General features: G+C 46.5%; 1 protein-coding gene across 3 annotated transcripts in view; it reads right to left on the bottom strand.

Annotated features, from left to right (window-relative positions):
* Positions 1 to 20831, bottom strand: part of LAMP2 (lysosomal associated membrane protein 2) — a 53075-nt gene that overhangs the window by 31269 nt on the left and 975 nt on the right. For all 3 annotated transcript variants that reach the window (XM_040406256.1, XM_040406258.1, XM_040406257.1), the window contains exons 2-3: positions 6348 to 6460; positions 3334 to 3547 (exon numbers count right to left, since the gene is read on the bottom strand). In XM_040406256.1, the coding sequence (XP_040262190.1) occupies positions 3334 to 3547; positions 6348 to 6460 (327 nt within the window). The remainder of the gene's footprint in view (positions 1 to 3333; positions 3548 to 6347; positions 6461 to 20831) is intronic.

The raw sequence follows: 20831 nt of genomic DNA, 5'->3' as shown, positions 1-20831 counted from the left end.
GGGACCCAAATGGGAATAATAAGGACTCAGTGAGCTGGCCAAGACATTGGAATATAGCCAAATGACAGGTAGAGGTTGGAGTGACAGGTGTACAGGGAGTGCAGAATTATTAGGCAAGTTGTATTTTTGAGGATTAATTTTATTATTGAACAACAACCATGTTCTCAATGAACCCAAAAAACTCATTAATATCAAAGCTGAATATTTTTGGAAGTAGTTTTTAGTTTGTTTAGTTTTAGCTATTTTAGGGGGATATCTGTGTGTGCAGGTGACTATTACTGTGCATAATTATTAGGCAACTTAACAAAAAACAAATATATGCCCATTTCAAATATTTATTTTTACCAGTGAAACCAATATAACATCTCAACATTCACAAATATACATTTCTGACATTCAAAAACAAAATAAAAACAAATCAGTGACCAATATAGCCACCTTTCTTTGCAAGGACACTCAAAAGCCTGCCATCCATGGATTCTGTCAGTGTTTTGATCTGTTCACCATCAACATTGCGTGCAGCAGCAACCACAGCCTCCCAGACACTGTTCAGAGAGGTGTACTGTTTTCCCTCCTTGTAAATCTCACATTTGATGGACCACAGGTTCTCAATGGGGTTCAGATCAGGTGAACAAGGAGGCCATGTCATTAGATTTTCTTATTTTATACCCTTTCTTGCCAGCCACGCTGTGGAGTACTTGGACGCGTGTGATGGAGCATTGCCCTGCATGAAAATCATGTTTTTCTTGAAGGATGCAGACTTCTTCCTGTACCACTGCTTGAAGAAGGTGTCTTCCAGAAACTGGCAGTAGGACTGGGAGTTGAGCTTGACTCCATCCTCAACCCGAAAAGGCCCCACAAGCTCATCTTTGATGATACCAGCCCAAACCAGTACTCCACCTCCACCTTGCTGGCGTCTGAGTCGGACTGGAGCTCTCTGCCCTTTACCAATCCAGCCACGGGCCCATCCATCTGGCCCATCAAGACTCACTCTCATTTCATCAGTCCATAAAACCTTAGAAAAATCAGTCTTGAGATATTTCTTGGCCCAGTCTTGACGTTTCAGCTTGTGTGTCTTGTTCAGTGGTGGTCGTCTTTCAGCCTTTCTTACCTTGGCCATGTCTCTGAGTATTGCACACCTTGTGCTTTTGGGCACTCCAGTGATGTTGCAGCTCTGAAATATGGCCAAACTGGTGGCAAGTGGCATCTTGGCAGCTGCACGCTTGACTTTTCTCAGTTCATGGGCAGTTATTTTGCGCCTTGGTTTTTCCACACGCTTCTTGCGACCCTGTTGACTATTTTGAATGAAACGCTTGATTGTTCGATGATCACGCTTCAGAAGCTTTGCAATTTTAAGAGTGCTGCATCCCTCTGCAAGATATCTCACTATTTTTGACTTTTCTGAGCCTGTCAAATCCTTCTTTTGACCCATTTTGCCAAAGGAAAGGAAGTTGCCTAATAATTATGCACACCTGATATAGGGTGTTGATGTCATTAGACCACACCCCTTCTCATTACAGAGATGCACATCACCTAATATGCTTAATTGGTAGTAGGCTTTCGAGCCTATACAGCTTGGAGTAAGACAACATGCATAAAGAGGATGATGTGGTCAAAATACTCATTTGCCTAATAATTCTGCACGCAGTGTATAGACACTGGGGGATTTTTTGAGCCAATACTCAGCTAAATACGTCAGGTGTGAAACCACGTACAATTTTCAAATGAAATATAGTTTATAAGATGTATATTTAATAAATAAATACAATACTATAGATGATAGAGGGGCCTTACTAATGTAAAAAGGACCTACACTCGAAATGACACTTCACGTGTCGATAAGCTTTTGGTCATTTATCAGATGAGGATGAAGTGGCGGGTCAATCAGAGACAGGAGTACCAGGAGCCTAAATTCACAAAAAAAAAGTGAAAGTAAGCTGTTCATTCAAACCCGCTGGAGATTGCGACTGGAACCGGAAGATCCACCCAGACTCCTTCTGGAGGATCCTGCGGTCCCAGTCGCCCCTCCTGGGTGAGGGTCTGACCAATTCCAATGCGGAAAAGCGAAGTAATCTCGAATCTCCATGATGTACTTCCCACATATGATTCGCAAGTGGGGTGTCTTTTTTGTTTTTTATATCATTCAGATGTTCCAATATGCGCTTTCGAAATTCTCTGAAAGTTTTGCCCACATAGTCCTTAGAGCATGCGCATTGAGCTAAGTAGACAACCCCCTCGCTACGACAGTTAATAAAGTCGCGAATATCGTATGTTTTACCCGTGACCGAGCATACGTTCGTTTTGGTATTATTAATATTTTTGCACGCCAGACAGGATCCACAGCGGAAGGTACCAAGTGGTTTCCGGTCCAGCCAGGTTCCCTTAGGGGCAGGCCACAAATAGTGACTATGCACCAATCTATCGCGGAGGCATCTGCCTCTCCTGAACGTAATGCTGGGACGGGAGGGAAGTTTATCTGATACGTCGGGGTCCATTAGCAGAATGGGCCAGTACTTAGTGATGATATCCCTCACCTCCTGACTCATGGTATCGAACGTCGAGATAATTCTGATGATCTCGTCATTCCCCCTTGACTGTTTTGGTATCAAGAGGGTATTACGCTCACAAAAGAGATGCGTTTTGGAAGGCCGTCCCAAGAATGTGTTGGGGGTAGCCCCTAGTGGAAAATCTCTTTTGTAATTTTTTTAGACTCATAGTAAAAGCTCACATTTAAAACATTTAAAGGGAACCTGTCACCAGTTTTATGGTGTCCTAACTAAGGGCAACATAAATAAGTGATTGATTCTCTTAGCACAATGCTGGGTCACTTTCTTTAATTGACCCAGTCAATCTGCCAACATCTTGTATTGAAAAGCTCCAGCTGATAATGATGAGTCCTGAATATTCATGAGCTCCTGACTCTCCCCGCCTACCTGCTGCTGAATGACAGTTTGTTTCCATATGAACCAGCAGCAGGAGGGCGGGGGAGTGGCTTTAGCTCTGAATTAAATAAACGCTGGACTCACTGACATCACGCTGGACTCAAATCAGCTCATTAGCATGCAGCATCTTTGTGTATATATTATGAGATAACCATCTGTCACACCAGTAAGTGAATACATCTAAGGTACTTTTTAGTAGTTAATGATTGTATATAATTAGTTAGATTATAATCAAATATCCACATGACAGGTTCCCTTTAAGGTTCTCACTGAATGACATGAGCAGTACTTGAGGAAAACAATCTGCCACTAGGGGGCACATGTGCTAGATGAATGGAAAGCAGCGTACCTGTGAAGAACACATTTGTCATGGCGTCACCCAAGTCATTACCTTTTGTTTTGGCATCCTGAAAGTGTAAGCTGTCATTAGTATTGTAGGTGAAGACGATCATGTCGACACGGTACACAGTACCATCACTGGTGAAGTTCAAACGCAGGGAATGGTTGCTCTCAAAGTTAACCACCAATAAAGGAGCTACCTCTTTGCCACCACAAGTGCTGCCATCCGTGGTCACTTTATCAGGTACAACCAAGGTTGCATTGCTCTACGGGAAAGAGAAGAAACATTCAGGAGGTTGTCACAGGTCTAGTACTCAGTCGTGGATTAAGGCGAATTTCTGTGACCCACGCAAATGTCCACGGGCAGACGTCATGGTAGTCTCCCGATTTCCTGCCATTGCTGCAGGTGTGCATGCCTCCTGTGCCAAGATAGGAGACCACTGTCCACAGCTGACACTACCACCACCAGTGCAGCAACAGCCAAAGACCTTAGGCTACTTTCACATCTGCACTTTTCGCTATTGCGATCCGTCATAGGGTCTCATTAGCGGAGGAAAACACTTCAGTTTTGTCCCCATTCATTGTCAATGGGGACAAAACTGAACTAAAGGGAACAGAGTGCACCAAAATGCATTGCGTTCCCATGACTCACAAAAAAGCGCCACAAACCGCTTTTGGGTGCATCCTGGGATGCGGAGCAAGATAGATCCATCATGACTCACAATGTAAGTCAATGGAGACAGATCCGCTTTCTCTGACACAAAAGAAAACTGATCCGTCCCCATTGACTTACAATGGTTTTAGAGATGAATCAGTCATGGCTATTTTAGAGATAAGACAACCGGATCCAGCAAAAACGCAGATGTGAAAGTAGCCTTACAGCATCTCACAATCTTACTGCAGATGTCACATGTGTATTCAACTGCTGAACTGATAAACACTGGGCACAACACAATCACCAGGAGGGCATACGCAAGTATTGTCCTCTGCTTACTGGGTGCCCTAACAACATTTTTCATAGGTTTACCTCCGGAAAAAACCCCAATGAAAGCGGCAGCACACAAGATCAACGTTTGGTGTTGAAACCAAGATCTTGAAGACAGAGCTCAAATTTTAAATTTTCAGAAAAGCAAAGTCAGGAAACTAAATGCTATACTTTCAGGACAATAACATGCACTGTTGAGCAAGAGGAAAAAAAAAAAAATAAGAATAAAAAATACTTGCTAAAAAAGGTTCTGTGTCCAATGAGTCCAGCAGCGCCCTATCCCCAACCACTAAAGAGGACCGGTCACCTCTCCTGACATGCCTGTTTAACAGATTCATGCATTACCCATGTAATAAGTCAACTCTTATGCCTGTATCAGTGGCGTTGCTATGGCTGGTGTCACCCGGTGCGGTAGAAAATGGTGTCACCCCTACCCCCCCCCCCCCCCCCCAAAGCCATAATAAAGAGATAAGAGAAAAAAAAAAAAGAAGTCACCAAGTCAGCTCCAATCAGATATCTGCATAGACCCAGAGTCTTGGTCTATGTGCAGATATCTGATTGGAGCTGACTTCTTATTTTCTCTTTTGCACATAAACGTTTAAACTATATTCCTTAGTAAAAATGACCAGTCCACACCATGTGGGTCTATATTTATGAGGGCCCCCCTGAGCAAAGATTAGTAAATGTGGCCGGGTGGCCCCAGCCCACAGTTCAACCCAACCCCTTATGTCTCCTGGCCTGAGGCCGTCTCTATAATAATCCACCAGTAATTTATGAATGGGGTTAGGTTATTAACTTATTATTATTGGGGTATTATTAAAATAATTTGGTCTATAAAGTCAGAGCCGCTCTACCTACCTCCTCCTCCCGGCACCAGAGACTCCTGCAGGGCAGCTGCCGCAGCGCCCCGCCACTCACCAGGCTGCAGTGAGTCACATCCCCGTCACCACGTGACGGCGCGACGTGCTTGCGAAGTTTAGAAGTTGAACTTGTGAGTGAGAACTCCTGCGCCTCGCTGGCCTGTATGCTGTGCCATTCCTTTATTATTCCTGCTAGAAGTTATGAATTAATTGCTAGCAGTCTGCAGTAAGGGTACAGCGGGGTGGTACATTGAGGGTGTACCTGCACAGTCTGACAATGTCAGCAATGACTGGATAGAGTGAGTCTGTGCAGGTGCACACCCCAACTGGTTACCGCCCCTCTGTACCCTTACTGCAGACTGCTAGCAATTTAGGACTTCTAGTAGAAATAAAGGAACAGCACCAGGTACAGTCATAAGACGAGGTGCTCCGGAATTATTATTACATGGGGAATGCATGAAGCCATCAACACCTCAGTCAGGAGTGGTGAAAGGTCCTCTTTAAAGAGGTTGACTCATGCGAGACATTGGTGGCATATCACTAGGATATGCCACCAATGTCACATGGGTGTCGGCCCCAAAACGGAACCCCCTGAAATGAGTGTAGAGCAGACGTTTAGTTTCTGTGGGAGTTTTGAAAATAGCTGATCGCTGGCTCGGCTATGTCCAGCAATCCCACAGAAGTGAATGGAGCGCACAGTGCGCGCTCTATTCATTTCTCACAGACTCGCTTGCCTGGCTTTTTTGTTTCCCAAACTCGCAGGGAAATGAAAGGAGAGTATGCTGTGCGTGCACATTGCTGTCTCATTCACTATCTGACCAGATGGCACAACCCCTTTAAAAGGGATTAATCCAATACTATAAAAATGTCCCCCATATGCCGGGCCCCTCACAGTAAATATACTTACCCTGCTCCCTGTGCGCGGATGAAAACGTCTGGTGTTGGCGGCAGAGCAGCCAATGGCAGACATGGGTGACGCTAGGGAGGTTTATCCTCCATCTGCCATTAGCTGCTCCGCGTGCGCCCCCCCCATCCCCGATGTTTTTATCCACACACAGCAGTGCAGGGACCAGCGCAGGGAGTGGAGTAAGTATATTCACTCCGAGGAACCTGGCATATGGGGATATATATATTTTAGATTGATTTCCATTATCAAATACCGCAATATTATATGCTATAGTATAGATATGTTAAAAGGATCTCACAAGGTCTTAGACTTACAGATTTGTTACTGTTGGTTTCATATTGTATTGTGAAGTTGACATTCATGCTGGCGTATATACAGGCATTGGATCCATCTTTTATCTCCACTTCAAATGCTTCCGTCATGAGCCCTGGTGAAGAGAAGAAACCTCATCAGTAACTTGAGACGTGCCATAACCACAATCAGCTACAGGACGACTGCACTGGAGCAAAGTCCCTCACGTGTTCTCCCTTCTGCGCAGGCGTTACTATAGAGTGCTGATGTGTGGACAACCATCCTAGAACACTGTACAATCTATCATATTATGTAACTACCGAGGTCTGCAATAACCACAGCTTTTATCTATAGCCATGTCGGCGGACAGATTCCTGCTCTGGGTTACAGCTCGTCATGCCGTGGATCAGCCCCATACTATAGGGCTAATCCACATGTGGCTACCCCACTGAGGATTCACTGCAAAATTTGCAGATTCTGCATCAACAAGCGACACTTCATTATTATGGGGCAGCCATCTTGCCAGAGCAGTTCTTAACAGCACTAAGAAAATTGCTTTACGGCAGCCCCATGGGCCATAGACACAATAGTCTGGAGGGGACCTCTGACTTCTATGGGAGAGTTTTCTAGGCATGCTGTGTGCCCTGTGCAGAGGGAAGAATAGATAAGCTTGGACAATCGCCTACTGTGAATGGTGGATCCTTTCATTCTAATCATGCCTGCAATGATATCACCTCTGTGTATAGATAAGCAGATAACTGCAGTAAAGTGATCTCTACAGAAAGAAGTGAAGCCAATTATTCTTCATGGTCAGTGTGAGAACTGCAGGATTTTATGGTTAGGACTGTATATATGGCAATGGTCTGACTTTGGTGGCAAGCTGTGGTATGATCATTATGGGTACAAGGGGAACCCAGTGTAGGAGCAGCCATGATATCTACAGAGTGGCATCAGATACCAAAATGTTTAATATGTTTCCATGTGACTTACCTTTGTTTTAGTTTTTTTTTCCTTGTTTCACGCTCATTTAGGTCATGAATGGTGTCACTTATAAGCATCTGCTATTTGAATGGCCATCTGACACACGTCATGCTCCCCATTTACACAGTGGGAGAGATGTACCATGCTACAGTAGATGCATCAGTATTCTGGTGTGATGTGCGCCAAAGAACTGGCATCCATGTGTTGTACCCCATTTACTTGGCATTCTCCGTGTGACGCGGCTGGTGCCGGATCCTTACACTGCAATTCTTATCCTTCAGACACTTTTCTTTCTAGTTCAGTAATACTGGGGCATATCACAGCACTAAGCCTCAGGTACACGGCAGAGGCGGCGCAGGACTCCATGTGCTGCGGGATGCAAAGCACATTATAAACCATTATAAACCTCAACACTATGGGGGGTTTATCAAAGACCAGAGATATCCCCGCACCACCAAAAGATGCGCTTAAGCTATGGCAAGGTCCAGGCCTATCATAAATTGGGGGCATCTTCATATTCTATCAGTTCCTAAGTCTAAACCGAAATCTAGATTTCACTCTTTATTTATGCCAGAAAACTGGCGTAAAGCAAGATAAATGTGCGGGGCCAATGGCCTCCCCACACCTCACCATGCCCCGTTTTTGGAGTAGAAACACCACTTGCATCCAGAGTTAGGCGCAATGGCGTTTAAAAGTCGCAAAAAGCGGGCGTAGGGAGGATAATAAATACCTTCTCTATTCATCTAGGCTTCAATCAGACTTTAGAACATAAAACTACTGCGAGTTGGGTGAATGGACATCATGTCCCCTGGGGTTTGTACTGATATCAGGCACATTCCTAAAGTAGTCACTCGTCTCATCACTTGCACCGGACCACCAGCGACAATCACTGCCCCTCCATTATCTTGGCCAAACCCGACCTCCCGCTTACACGGCTTCTGTAATCTAAGTGGAGCCGTGTGCAGATAAAGGACATGTTCAGCTCACGTGTGCTTACGTGGCTTTAACAGAACCCGCACCAAGACTATGTTATAAGGTAAGAATTTTACGGAGAATCACAAAAAATGCCCCATATATGTTGCATATGAAGGACCAACCAGATGTTACACAAGGAATGGAAGTTTACGGTACATTATTGCGCTGGCCGACCACACTTTGGCAGGTTTTGGATGAGGTGTCTCAGGGTCACTCTTCACTAAGCCCAGACCCATAAGCTGCGTACGTCTCTCCGCACCTTCGCATTAGCTACTGGTCTATTCACCATATGCTGCAAAGTTTCCCAAAAATCACAAAAAACCCCGCAACATGTGAATATTCCCCTATTGCATTGTAGATACAGTATTTAACTATGGAGTCTATAAACAGGGTTCCTGGCACTTCCACAGCGTCCCATGACCGCACACACTTCCAATCATCCCCATCAAGGGGCGTTAGGTTACATGAAATCTTGGCTCCAGCCGCCCCCTTACACAGCAGCGTACCTCCTGTTCACCTTGTTCCCAGAAATCTGCTCCTTATAATGAAGATGAAAGGTCGCCGTTATCAGGGAACCTCCTGGTATACAGTGCAACCTCACAGGATTGCTGTTTTCTATAGAGGCAGGCCTTTTACAGAAGAGGCCCAGTATACATAGGCTGACCGCACTGGTGCAGGAGCGTTACTGCGATACGGTTTAGAGATCCGGCAGGGGGATCCCAAAAATCAAAGCAAAAAGGCTTCCGTCCTAATGAAACAAACAAACTGAATCCCTTAAGAATGGATCCGGTTGTGTTATATTTCGCTGGGTTCTGTTGACCTGGGCGCAGCGGTGACGTCAGGTTGACAACACGTCCTCGTTGCAGGCAAGCACTTTTAAGGCCCCTTACCCACTGGCGAGAATTCCACGCGGGTGCAGGGCGTGACGTGAACGCATTGCACCCACACTGAATCCTGACCCATTCATTTCGATGGGGCTGTGCAGATGAGCAATGTTTTTCACGCATCACTTGTGCGTTGAGCGAAAAATCGCAGTATGTTCAATATTATGCCTTTTTCACGCAACGCAGGCCCTATAGAAATGAATGAGGATGCGTGAAAATTGCAAACATATCTTCATTCAGCAGGACCTGCGCTGACGTCACCAGTGGTGAGTGCGTTTACGTCAAAGGTCCTTTTGCAGGTCTTGAAAGAAGAAAGACGATGATGACTGCTGTGCGAACAACAGGATGAGGAGAGTTATTTTTTAGGGTTTTTTTAACCCCTCAAGCCACATTTTAGTAAGCATTCTGTATTAAGAATGCTATTATTTTCCCTTATAACAATGTTATAAGGGAAAATAATAAAATCTACAGAACACCAAACTCAAACTTCAGTGAAGAAATCTGGGTTCAGGTCCAGACTGAGGCCTGGATGCACACGACCATGACTTTTTCGGTCCGCAAACCGCTGATCCGCAAAAAAACAGAAGCTGCTCGTGTGCCTTCCGCAATTTGCGGAACAAAACGGGAAGCCCATTGTAGAAATGCAGATTCTTGTCCGCAAAACGGACAAGAATAGGACATGCTATATTTGTTTTGCGGGGCCACGGAACGGAGCAACGGATGCAGACAGCACACTTTTGTGGCCCCATTGAAGTGCACCTGAGCCGCAAAAAATGCAGTTCGGATGTGGACCACAAAAACGGTCGTGTGCATGAGGCCTGAAAGGAGTGATGTCACAGTAGCATACAATAACAGAGCGCCCCTGTGTATGAACTGTATATGGGCTCCTTGATTTCCAACTGCTAATTTGGTCATGGACATGTGATTTAATAGAGAGCAGGATTATTTTTTGGCCCCATCCATGCAGGGCCCGTGTACAGGTTACATTTTATGCCCACCTCTAAAGGAAAGCTGAATTCAGACTGGCTCCAGTGGAAACCAACTCTACCAGATGTGATATGCAAGACAAGTTCATTTCAACCCAGAATTGTTTTCTATGTTAATTTTCATCGTATTGACAACCATGGATTAGCACACAGGAGACAGAAGTAGTCACAACTATTCGGCTCCATACAGCTTAGGCTACTTTCACACTGGCGTTTCTGGGTCCGCACCGAACGCCAGTGTGAAAGTAGCCTTAAAGAGGACCTTTCACTAGAATAAAAAATCTAAACTAAGCATACAGACATGGAGAGCTGCGCCCAGGGATCCCCCTGCACTTACTATTATCCCTGGGCGCCGCTCCGTTCTCCCGGTATAGCCTCCGGTATCTTCATATGTTCGGCTCCACCCAGTTGAGCCTGCCGATGTCTCATTCTCCCAGGATGTAGCGCTGGCCAATTGCAGTGCTCAGCTCATAGCCCGAGAGTTTTTTTTCCTCTCAGGCTATGAGCTGAGTGCTGCGATTGGCCAGCGCTACAGCCTGGGAGAAGGAGACGCCGGGAGGTTCCACTGGGTGGAGCCGAACATATGAAGATACCGGAGGCTATACCGGGAGAACGGAGCGGCGCCCAGGGATAATAGTAAGTGCAGGGGGATCCCTGGGCGCAGCTCTCCATGTCTGTATGCTTAGTTTAGATTTTTTATTCTAGTGAAAGGTCCTCTTTAAAGTTTTTTTTTTGTTTGCATCACTATCTTACAGAATAATTATTTATGAAGGTGGCTGGAATTCTGTAATGTAGTTCTTCTAACCTTATCACTCCTATCTTCTGTTCTGGGCTGCGGTCACATGTCCATGTAGCCATCTCTTATTTTCTGAGATTTTATGTCCATGGGCGTGTCTGAGAGGGGAGTGTCTATGAAATGAGCTGGGTGGGAGGAGCTATGAACTAGCTGGTTGTTAGGGGCAGTGATAGGGGAGTGTATGTAACTAGGTGGGTGGGAGGAGCTATAAAACTAGCTGGTTGTTGTTAGGGGCAGTGATAGGGGAGTGTACGTAATGAGCAGGGTGGGAGGAGCTATAAACTAGCTGGGCGTCGTTAGGGGCAGTGTTGGAGTTGTGGCAGAGAAAGGAGGGCGGCATTAGGGTTTGGTTGGATACAACAACATAAAGTGCTACATACAGGATGGAGACAAACCAGAGGGATTTATTTACATGGTGAAAAGGGGTCAGGAGAATCCAAATTGAAAAAGAAAGGGGATGGGGAAGAGGTACATGAGGTAAGCAGCTACATGAGCATGTCTGTTAAAAATCCCAGAAAACTCTGTAAAAAAGGTTATTTAAAAGGGATTCTGCACTTTCATTTAACTGATTATCTATCCTCTGGATAGATCATCAGCTTCTGATTGGCGGAGGTCCGACACCCGGGACCCCCGCCAATCAGCTGTTTGAGAAGGCAGCGGCGCTCCAGCAGCGCCGCGGCCTTCTCACTGTTTACCGCCAGCCCACTGACGTCACGACTAGTATCAACTAGCGTGGGCGGGGCTAAGCTCTGTTCACTTGAATGGAGCTTAGGCCTCTTTCACACTTGCGTTGTCCGGATCCGGCGTGTACTCCACTTGCCGGAATTACACTCCGGATCCGGAAAAACGCAAGTGTACTGAAAGCATTCAGTGTTACTATGGCACCCAGGACGCTATTAAAGTCCTGGTTGCCATAGTAGGAGCGGGGAGCGGTATACTTACAGTCCGTGCGGCTCCCGGGGCGCTCCAGAATGACGTCAGAGCGCCCCATGCGCATGGATGACGTGATCCATGAGATCACGTGATCCATGCGCTTGGGGCGCCCTGACGTCACTCTGGAGCGCCCGGGGAGCCACACGGACGGTAAGTATGTTGCTCCCCCGCTCCACTTTACCATGGCTGCCAGGACTTTAGCGTCCCGGCAGCCATGGTAACCATTCAGAAAAAGCTAAATGTCGGCTCCGGCAATGCGCCGAAACGACGTTTAGCTTAAGGCCGGATCCGGATCAATGCCTTTCAATGGGCATTAATTCCGGATCCGGCCTTGCGGCAAGTGTTCCGGATTTTTGGCCGGAGCAAAAAGTGCAGCATGCTGTGGTATTTTCTCCGGCCAAAAAACGTTCCGTTCCGGAACTGAAGACATCCTGATGCATCCTGAACGGATTTCTCTCCATTCAGAATGCATTAGGATAATCCTGATCAGGATTCTTCCGGCATAGAGCCCCGACGACGGAACTCTATGCCGGAAGACAAGAACGCAAGTGTGAAAGAGCCCTTAGCCCCGCCCACGCTAGTTGATACTAGTCATGACGTCAGTGGGCCGGCGTAAACAGTGAGAAGGCCGCGGCGCTGCTGGAGCGCCGCTGCCTTCTCAAACAGCTGATCAGCGGGGGTCCCGGGTGTCAGACCCCCGCCAATCAGATGCTAATGATCTATCCAGAGGATAGATCATCAGTTAAATGAAAGTGCAGAACCCCTTTAAATAACATGAAGGGGAAGTATCAGATTAAAAAAAATAAAATAAAATAAAAACACACCACCACCCTTATAGTCATTGTACTGCCGCTGACCAGTAAGCATATTTCTCCTCCGATCAGGTGATAGAGTTCACCACAGATCAGGAGCGTTGTACCACCAGCGGGACCATTGCTCTCCAGAGAGATGAATCACATGTCTGTGCCTGCTGAAGGAGGGTGGATCTGGCACGAGGCGGGATAACCCTTTCTGTCACTATGCACAGGAGATATAATGCAGCGGGGCTGTTTTTATAACCGGGTCTTGGCAGCTTAGATGCAGCGAAGGGACACAACAAAAGGGTCATCTATTAAAGTTAACCCTTAAGACGCATTTAGAAGTGCCAACTGAGTAAGCAAAAATCCGGAAGGGACTGGTTCCACCCTGATAACAGTGTATTTTGTACATGCAGCGATCACCTCCACTGTATGGGGAGGAACGAGGCCACTGCAATCTCTCGTCCTCATGCAGAGTCATCGGGGGGGTGGAATATTTGACATCAGTTTTGCTCGAGTCTGCTTGTTGTATCTTATGCCACATGTTGTTTGACCTTGGTGTTGGTCCGCATTTTTTGTGGATCAGATGCGGCCCCATTCATCTCAATGGGGCTACAAAAGATGCAGATGGCACAATGTGCCATCCGCATTTTTTTTTTAGCAGAGCCGCAGAACAAATAGAACCTGTCCTATTTTTGTCCATTTTGCTGACAAGGATAGGACAGTTCTAAAGAGGGCAAGACGTACCGTTCTGCAAAATGCGGAACACACTGGTCGTATCCGTGTTTTGCGGATCTGCAATTTGCAGGCGTGAAAAAATGGCAATGGCCGTGTGCATGAGCCCTTAACCTGCAGGCCTTATTGGGGCCACAGAGAGTATCTGGACCAGAGGTCGCGCTACATTTTTTCTGGAAGAGTAAAAATACTCCTCTTACCATTTTTGAGGAGTATTTTTAGCCGATGAGGAGTACGAAAGCTACAGTAATTCAAATGGTTAATACGAAGGCCTACGTAACATTAAAGGGGTTCTGTGGGAACCTAAAAAATCTTAAATCATCATCTAAATCAGGGCTTGACAAATCCCAAGCGCCAGGTCGCCATGGCGACCAGGAATTTGGTCCTGGCGCTTGGGTATTTGTCAGCCCGTTTTCAAAGGTGCCCGGGCGACGGGTGCGGCGCTCCGGAGGGGGGCCCTTCTGTCCAGAGGCAGCACAGGAGTGGAGATGAGCGGAGAGCTGTGTGACGGTGCCTTAGGTTCCATATATGCGGCTGCTCTTTGGACACGCTCCCTGCCCATGGCTGAGCGCACGCCGCGGAAGTCCACTGTGACAGATGTGGTGTGATGAGGTGAAGCTCCGTCCTGTCCCCCGCGAGCTCGGGCCGCCCATCTGCTCTATAAGCGGAATGCAGAGTCTGGCCTGGCGGCACGTTAAGTGGCTGCTGTGTCTGATGGGCTGGAGGCCTGACCTGCTGTGCGGGGCCATAGTGCTGACCTGCGCCCTCCTCGTGGCTCTCAGGTTCACCTGCAGGTAACTATCCCGCCCCCAGTGCAAATTACTACTACTCATCCAAGTGAGGAAGGAGCCTGAGGTGTCAGCACAAGTACACTGTATGTCATAGTCCTATATACTGTACATATATCATGGTGCTGTATACTGCGTATGCAACATAGTAAACAGCACATGTACACTGTATACAGATCATAGTATACAGCAGGTACACTGAATGTCATAATCCTATATACTGTACATACATCATGGTCCTGTATACTGCATATACCATACTATACAGCTCATGTACACTGCATATGTAACATGGTATACAGCATTATTTGGGGGGGGGGGGGGGGCGGGCATCTACTGGGGACTTTATGACACAGCTCCGCCTGGCTCCTAACTTTTTTAGCTGGCTCCTAGATTCCAAGGAAATTTGTCAAGCCCTGGCCCGATCTAAATATCATACAATCTGCCATCGATTCTAACCTTGTAACTGTCAGGCAATTTTGCTTCTGCAATTCATACTTCATGCTCACAGTAACTCCTGTTTACATCCCTGAAGTTCCGGTAGTGGGAGTGGATTAGCTAGACCAAAACAATTCCCATAGTTCTGTGCGCCTCCAGTTCAAGCCAGTTTGTAAACGCCCACTACAGAAGGCGCGATGGACAGTAAAAAAGAGCGCAGGCGCAGAAGGTTCCTATTCCTTCAGTGCAGAAGTCCGGCCCTCCCATCGCTTTGTAACGTCACGACTTGTATCCACTGCCTTGGAGAGAGGCATGCCGGGAAAGCTAGTCGTGACGTCAGCTACAGAAAAACTTCCTGGCTGAGGAAAGTCACGTGACAGCTCTCTACATCGGCGGTCAGAGATGAGATCGGAACAACATGGCAGGGGAGAGTGAATGAAACAGAAAATTGTTAAATTGTAGAACCCCTTTAAGGGTTTGCTATTTATGCCGGGAAACCATTACTAGTATCCAGAACTGTCGTCCATGCATAAATAGCAAATTTAGACAATACTAAACATAAGACCACCGCCACCAGTTTTTGCTGGTATAGACGCGAACAGTAGACTCCTTATTACAGTCATTCCTCCAACGCCTAAAGCTGGGGACACTGTTACATGAGAGCTTCCCCCTCTGCAGTGGTCTCAGATTGTAGTTAACTGCTTTTTGATAGAAAATGGACGTACTGCTATTGAAAACTATTAACTGCCTGAATAAGGTACGTTAAAAATAACTTTATTGTGTTTTATAAATAAAATAAAAAAATCAGTTCTCCACCAAATCTTGTGATCAGGCTAGTAGTGTGAACTGGTGTATAAAGGATATTTATAAATACTTCATCCTCACCTCACACCAGAGTGAAGTATTTATAAATATCCTTTATACACCAGTTCACACTACTAGCCTGATCGCCAGATTTGGTGGAGAACCGATTATTTTTTTTATAAAACTGTTATTTTTAACGTACCTTATTCAGGCAGTTAGTGGTCTCAGATTGGACGCTAATGCTACGTAGTCTTAGGGTGGCACAGAGAGCTCTGCAGTCAGGTTGGCACAGTATGAGACTATGTAGGCTTAGTGTGGCACAGAGAGCTCTGCAGGGTCAAGTTGGCACAGTATGAGGCTATGTAGGCTTTGTGGCACAGAGAGCTCTGCAGGGTCAGGTTGGCACAGTAAGGCTATGTAGGCTTAGGGTAGCACAGGGCTCTGCAGGGTCAGGGTGGTAGGCTTAGGGTAGCACAGGGCTCTGCAGGGTCAGGGTGGTAGGCTTAGGCTGGGTTCACACGAGCGTGTCCGGATTAGTTCCGGATGCGTCCCGGTGTGTTGCGGCAAACCCGCGCGAGTAGGAATGCAATTGCAGTCAGTTTTGACTGCGATTGCGTTCCGATGTTCAGTTTTTATCGCGCGGGTGCAATGTGTTTTGCACGCGCGTGATAAAAAACCGACTGTGGTACCCAGACCCGAACTTCTTCACAGAAGTTCAGGTTTGGGTTCGGTGTTGTGTAGATGTAATTATTTTCCCTTATAACATGGTTATAAGGGAAAATAATAGCATTCTGATGACAGAATGCATAGTAGGTGATCAGTTGAGGGTTAAAAAAAATAAAAAAATTAACTCACCTTCTCCGTTTGTTCGCGTAGTTCTCCCGGTCTTCAGTTCTTTAAAAAGATGAACTATGGGCTAAAGGACCTTTGATGACGTCAGATCACATGCTCCAATCACATGGTCCATCACCGTGGTGATGGACCCTGTGATTGGAGCATGTGATCTGACGTCACCAAAGGTCCTTTAGCCCATAGTTCATCTTTTTAAAGAACTGAAGACCGGGAGAACTACGCGAACAAACGGAGAAGGTGAGTTAATTTTTTTATTTTTTTTAACCCTCAACTGATCACCTACTATGCATTCTGTCATCAGAATGCTATTATTTTCCCTTATAACCATGTTATAAGGGAAAATAATACAGTGTATAGACAGTCACCTAGCAACCGTGCGTGAAAATCGCACCGCATCCGCACTTGCTTGCGGATGCATGCGATTTTCACGCAACCCCATTCACTTCTATGGGGCCTGCGTTGCGTGAAAAACGCAGAATATAGAGCATGCTGCGATTTTCACGCAACGCATAAGTGATGCGTGAAAATCATCGCTCATCTGAACAGCCCCATTGAAATGAATGGGTCCAGATTCAGTGCGGGTGCAATGCGTTCACCTACCGCATTGCACCCGCGCGGAAATCTCGCCCGTGTGAACGCAGCCTTAGGGTAGCACAGTGTGCTAATGTACTGTATGTAGTGCACATAGTGGGATGTGTACTGTATATACTGTTAGTGTACATAGTGATACAGTATACGGTATATAGTGTGATCGTGTCCTGGACAATAGTGCACATTGTTTAAGTGTACGTTATATAGTGGGACAGTGATGCTTTTCCTTGGTCACTACTGTCTGTGTGTGAACCCGACCCTAACGCTCATGCAGCCGCCTCTCTTCTCCCCTGTTATCTCCAGGACTTGCATTGGCAATGAGAGTAGGGGTATCTGTAAGTCAGTCATGCTGTGACATCTGTGTATCAGTCAGGAGGCATGTGCTGGGCCCCGCACCGGGTACACAGGCACATCACAGTCTGCTGCACCTATAAGCTGCTCCTCCTTTATATTTATGGCTATGGGACAATAGAATGACCTGCCCTGAGGGTCTCCCTCCCGTGTCCTCGCTGTCTTGTAGCTGGCGGTCAGACCCAAGTCTGAGGTTGGTGTTGCTTGCTGCTGGTCTCTTGTTGGCGTGTCTAGCGCGGAGACCCCCGCTGACTTCTATAAGCCGGAGTCTGAAGCGCTCAGCCACTTTTCCTCACTGCTGAGCGCGGTAGTGCAGACGGTCCCCTAGACCTTCTATTGAGGCCGTCTTCAGTACCGCACTCAGCATGGAGGAGAGACGGCGCTCGGCTGAGCGCTGCAGACTTATCACTATAGAGTGAAACAAGGCGCTCAGATCCGGGACCCCCACTAAATTTCACTACACAGCAAGGCCACTTACCCCATCAGTGAGGATCGTGCGCCTGCTTCCTTACTTCAGAGCGGTGTGGCATAAGCTCCGGTAGCCCGCTCAAACTGACCAATCACTAAGCTCCTTACTGTAAGGAGCTTTGTTATTGGTTGTTTCAAGCAGCAGCATCATCGCTGCGCTGCCTGTGCCGCTCACTGCGCTGATGAATGGCAGGGAAAGTCTAAGGTGTATTGGTACGCTTGTACAGGCGTTATTGCGACCTCTGATCTGGACCCTGCCCTCCCAGAGCGAAGAGCTGCTGCAGAGATCAGGTTACGTGCAGGAGGATCAGTATGAAAGGTCAACCATACCTCTCGTGTCTTGCAGCCGCCGGGGTCAGGGGGGGGGGGGGGGGAAGCAACCAGCAAAACACATTAGATATCTTCTGATTAAGGGTATTTTCACACTTTCGTTTTTCTTTTCCGGCATTGAGTTCCGTCCTAGGGGCTCAATACCGGAAAAGAACTGATCAGTTTTATCCTAATGCATTCTGAATGGAGAGCGATCTGTTCAAGAAGTCTTCAGTTCAGTCAGGACGGATGGAGATAATAACGCAGCATGCTACGGTTTTATCTGCAGCCCAAAAAACTGCACACTTGCCTGAATGCCGGATATGGCATTTTTTTTCCATAGGAATGTATTAGTGCCGGATCCGGCATTCAAATTGCCGCATTGACGGATCCGGTATTCCGGTCTGCGCATGCGCAGACCTTTAAAAATATGTGAAGAAAAAAAAATACCAGATCCGTTTTGCCTGATGACACTGGAAAAATGGATCTGGTATTGCAATGCATTTTTCAGACTGATCAGGAGGCTACACATGGCCAAGCAGTCTTCCACTAAACAAAACGGTGCGACCCAAGAATTAAAATTTTTTATTTAATTTAAAAAATCATCCATAAGTTTTGAATTTGAGATTCTGGGGTCGCAGCAACCTTGCCAGCAATCCCATTCAGTTCAATGGCTGTGCTGCTACACAACAAACTACGGTCATACGATGGGCGTCACAGACCAGGTGGCGCAACTTTTATCATTACTGTAGGAACATTCTGGACCTCTTATGTAACATGCATCGGGAAAGTTTTCAGAAGCCAGCAAATTTTATGTTGCGGCCGTTAGCTAAAATGAAAAAAATAAAAAATAAATAAAGTTTCTCCCAATCCATCTGCACACCGGACCCCATAATCTCAAAGCAAAATCAGAATGTTCAAAATCTTTGCAAATATATTGAAAAGAAAAAACTAAAATTAAGTATTCAGACCCTTAGGGTAAGGCCTCTTTCACACGAGCGTGACGGATTGAGTCTGGATGCGTTCAGTGAAACTCGCACCATTTTGCAAGTGCGTTCAGTTTTTTCCTTGCGGGTGCAATGCGTTTTGATGTGTTTTTCACGCTCGTGATAAAAAAACTGAAGGTTTACAAACAACATCTCCTAGCAACCATCAGTGAAAAACGTATTGCATCCGCACTTGTTCCGGATGCAATGCGTTTTTCACTGAAGCTCTATTCACCTCTACGGGCCAGGACTGTTTTATAGAACATGCTGTGATTTTTCCTGAATGTAGAAACGGTGAACAGACGTGTACAGATTCCAGAGCACCGGATCAGGTTTTCATTAAGAATATCTCTGTACTTTAACCAGTTGCTAAAATACAGCCCTCAGCATGGTGCTGCCACCTCCGTTCTGCGCGGTGGGGATGGTTGTGGCAGGTCCTCCAGACAGGACACTTAGAATTGAGGCTAAAAAGGTCAATCTTGTTTCTCACAGTTTCAGAGTCTTCTAAGGTTTTGTTTTTTTGCAAACTCCAGGCGGGCTTCCATGTGTCTTTTACTGAGGAGGCTTCTTTCTGACCACTCTGCCATAAAGCCCCGAGTAGTAGAGTGCTGCGGGCATGGTTGATCTTCTAGAGGTTTCTCCCATCCACATATAGGACCTTTGGAGTTCAGCCAGAATGACCGTTAGGTGCCTGGTCAGCTCTCTTATTAAGCCCCCCAGTTTGGTGAAGCTTAATAAAAGATGGTCAAGAGAAATGGGAGGCCCCAGAGCTAAAAATTTCAATTTTCACAGCAAAGGGGCTGAATATCTATGCCAATTAACAATTTTAGTTTTCCGTTTTTTTTAAAATAAAATTAGCTAAAAACCATGCTCCTTTTTTTATGGTGTGGATGGATCATGGACCCGTTCAAGTTGAATAGGTCTGCATCCGCCAGCATCAGCCATGGCGCATGTACAAGTCCTAATCCATTGCCAGAATACTGACGGATTTCAATACGCCTGTGAGAGACCATTCTGAAAGCATTGTATAGAGGACTTCAGGCTTCCTGTCTGCTTCCGGTCAGGGGTGATCTGGATCTTCAGATTGCTCCCGCTTCCCCTGCGATATGCTACCAATGGAGAACTTTTGATTTGGGCAGGGTTTCCTTTTAAAAGGGTTGTAACTGGCACTATACAGAGGTGGCTGCGGTGCTCAGTGGAGGGTCCCTGCCCATACGGACTCGTACAAGGCGCTCTTCATAATGATTACATGTAAATAGGCATTAAAGGGCTGCACCCTTCACACCCATCAGACAACTCTTCTAGGCGGCGAGCACGACAAGCCGCAGGAGTCAGCAGCCATACTGCTCAATGAGATGTCTGGAAGAAGGAAGTCCGGGAGAAGAAGTCTGCACCACCAGGACCTTACCCATCACTTGTGGGCACAAGGACAGAATTATAATTGTGCTCTGCAAGCTGGCAGCAGCGCTGTGCTGGTGTCCTGTCGTATTTAACAAGACACTAACATTTCCCATCTGCACAACTATGGACTTTGTATTCCCCGTCCCATTGTGGCTGTGGAGCCAAGGACGCCCTAGACCCAACCGAAGTGCCTAAACGCAGGTACAAGGGGTCCTTCCTGCTCCCAAATTATGGAAACATAGGAAAATCATCTTTACAGCTACTCTAATGCTGGGAACTAATCGAAGGGACCCCCCTCTTACCTGTATCATACTACACCGCCATCACTGTGCACACAGGTCACACCACTGATACATTGTAACAGACATCACTGGTCTCCGCACAGCAGTACTCAAATAAGGCTACTTTCACACTAGCGCTTTAGTTTTCCGG

Source organism: Bufo bufo, chromosome 8 (genome assembly GCF_905171765.1).
Source record: "Bufo bufo chromosome 8, aBufBuf1.1, whole genome shotgun sequence".
Classification (NCBI taxonomy): Eukaryota; Metazoa; Chordata; class Amphibia; order Anura; family Bufonidae; genus Bufo; species Bufo bufo.
The sequence above is the reverse complement of the archived record's forward strand: the minus strand, read 5'-3'. Positions and strand labels throughout refer to the sequence as shown.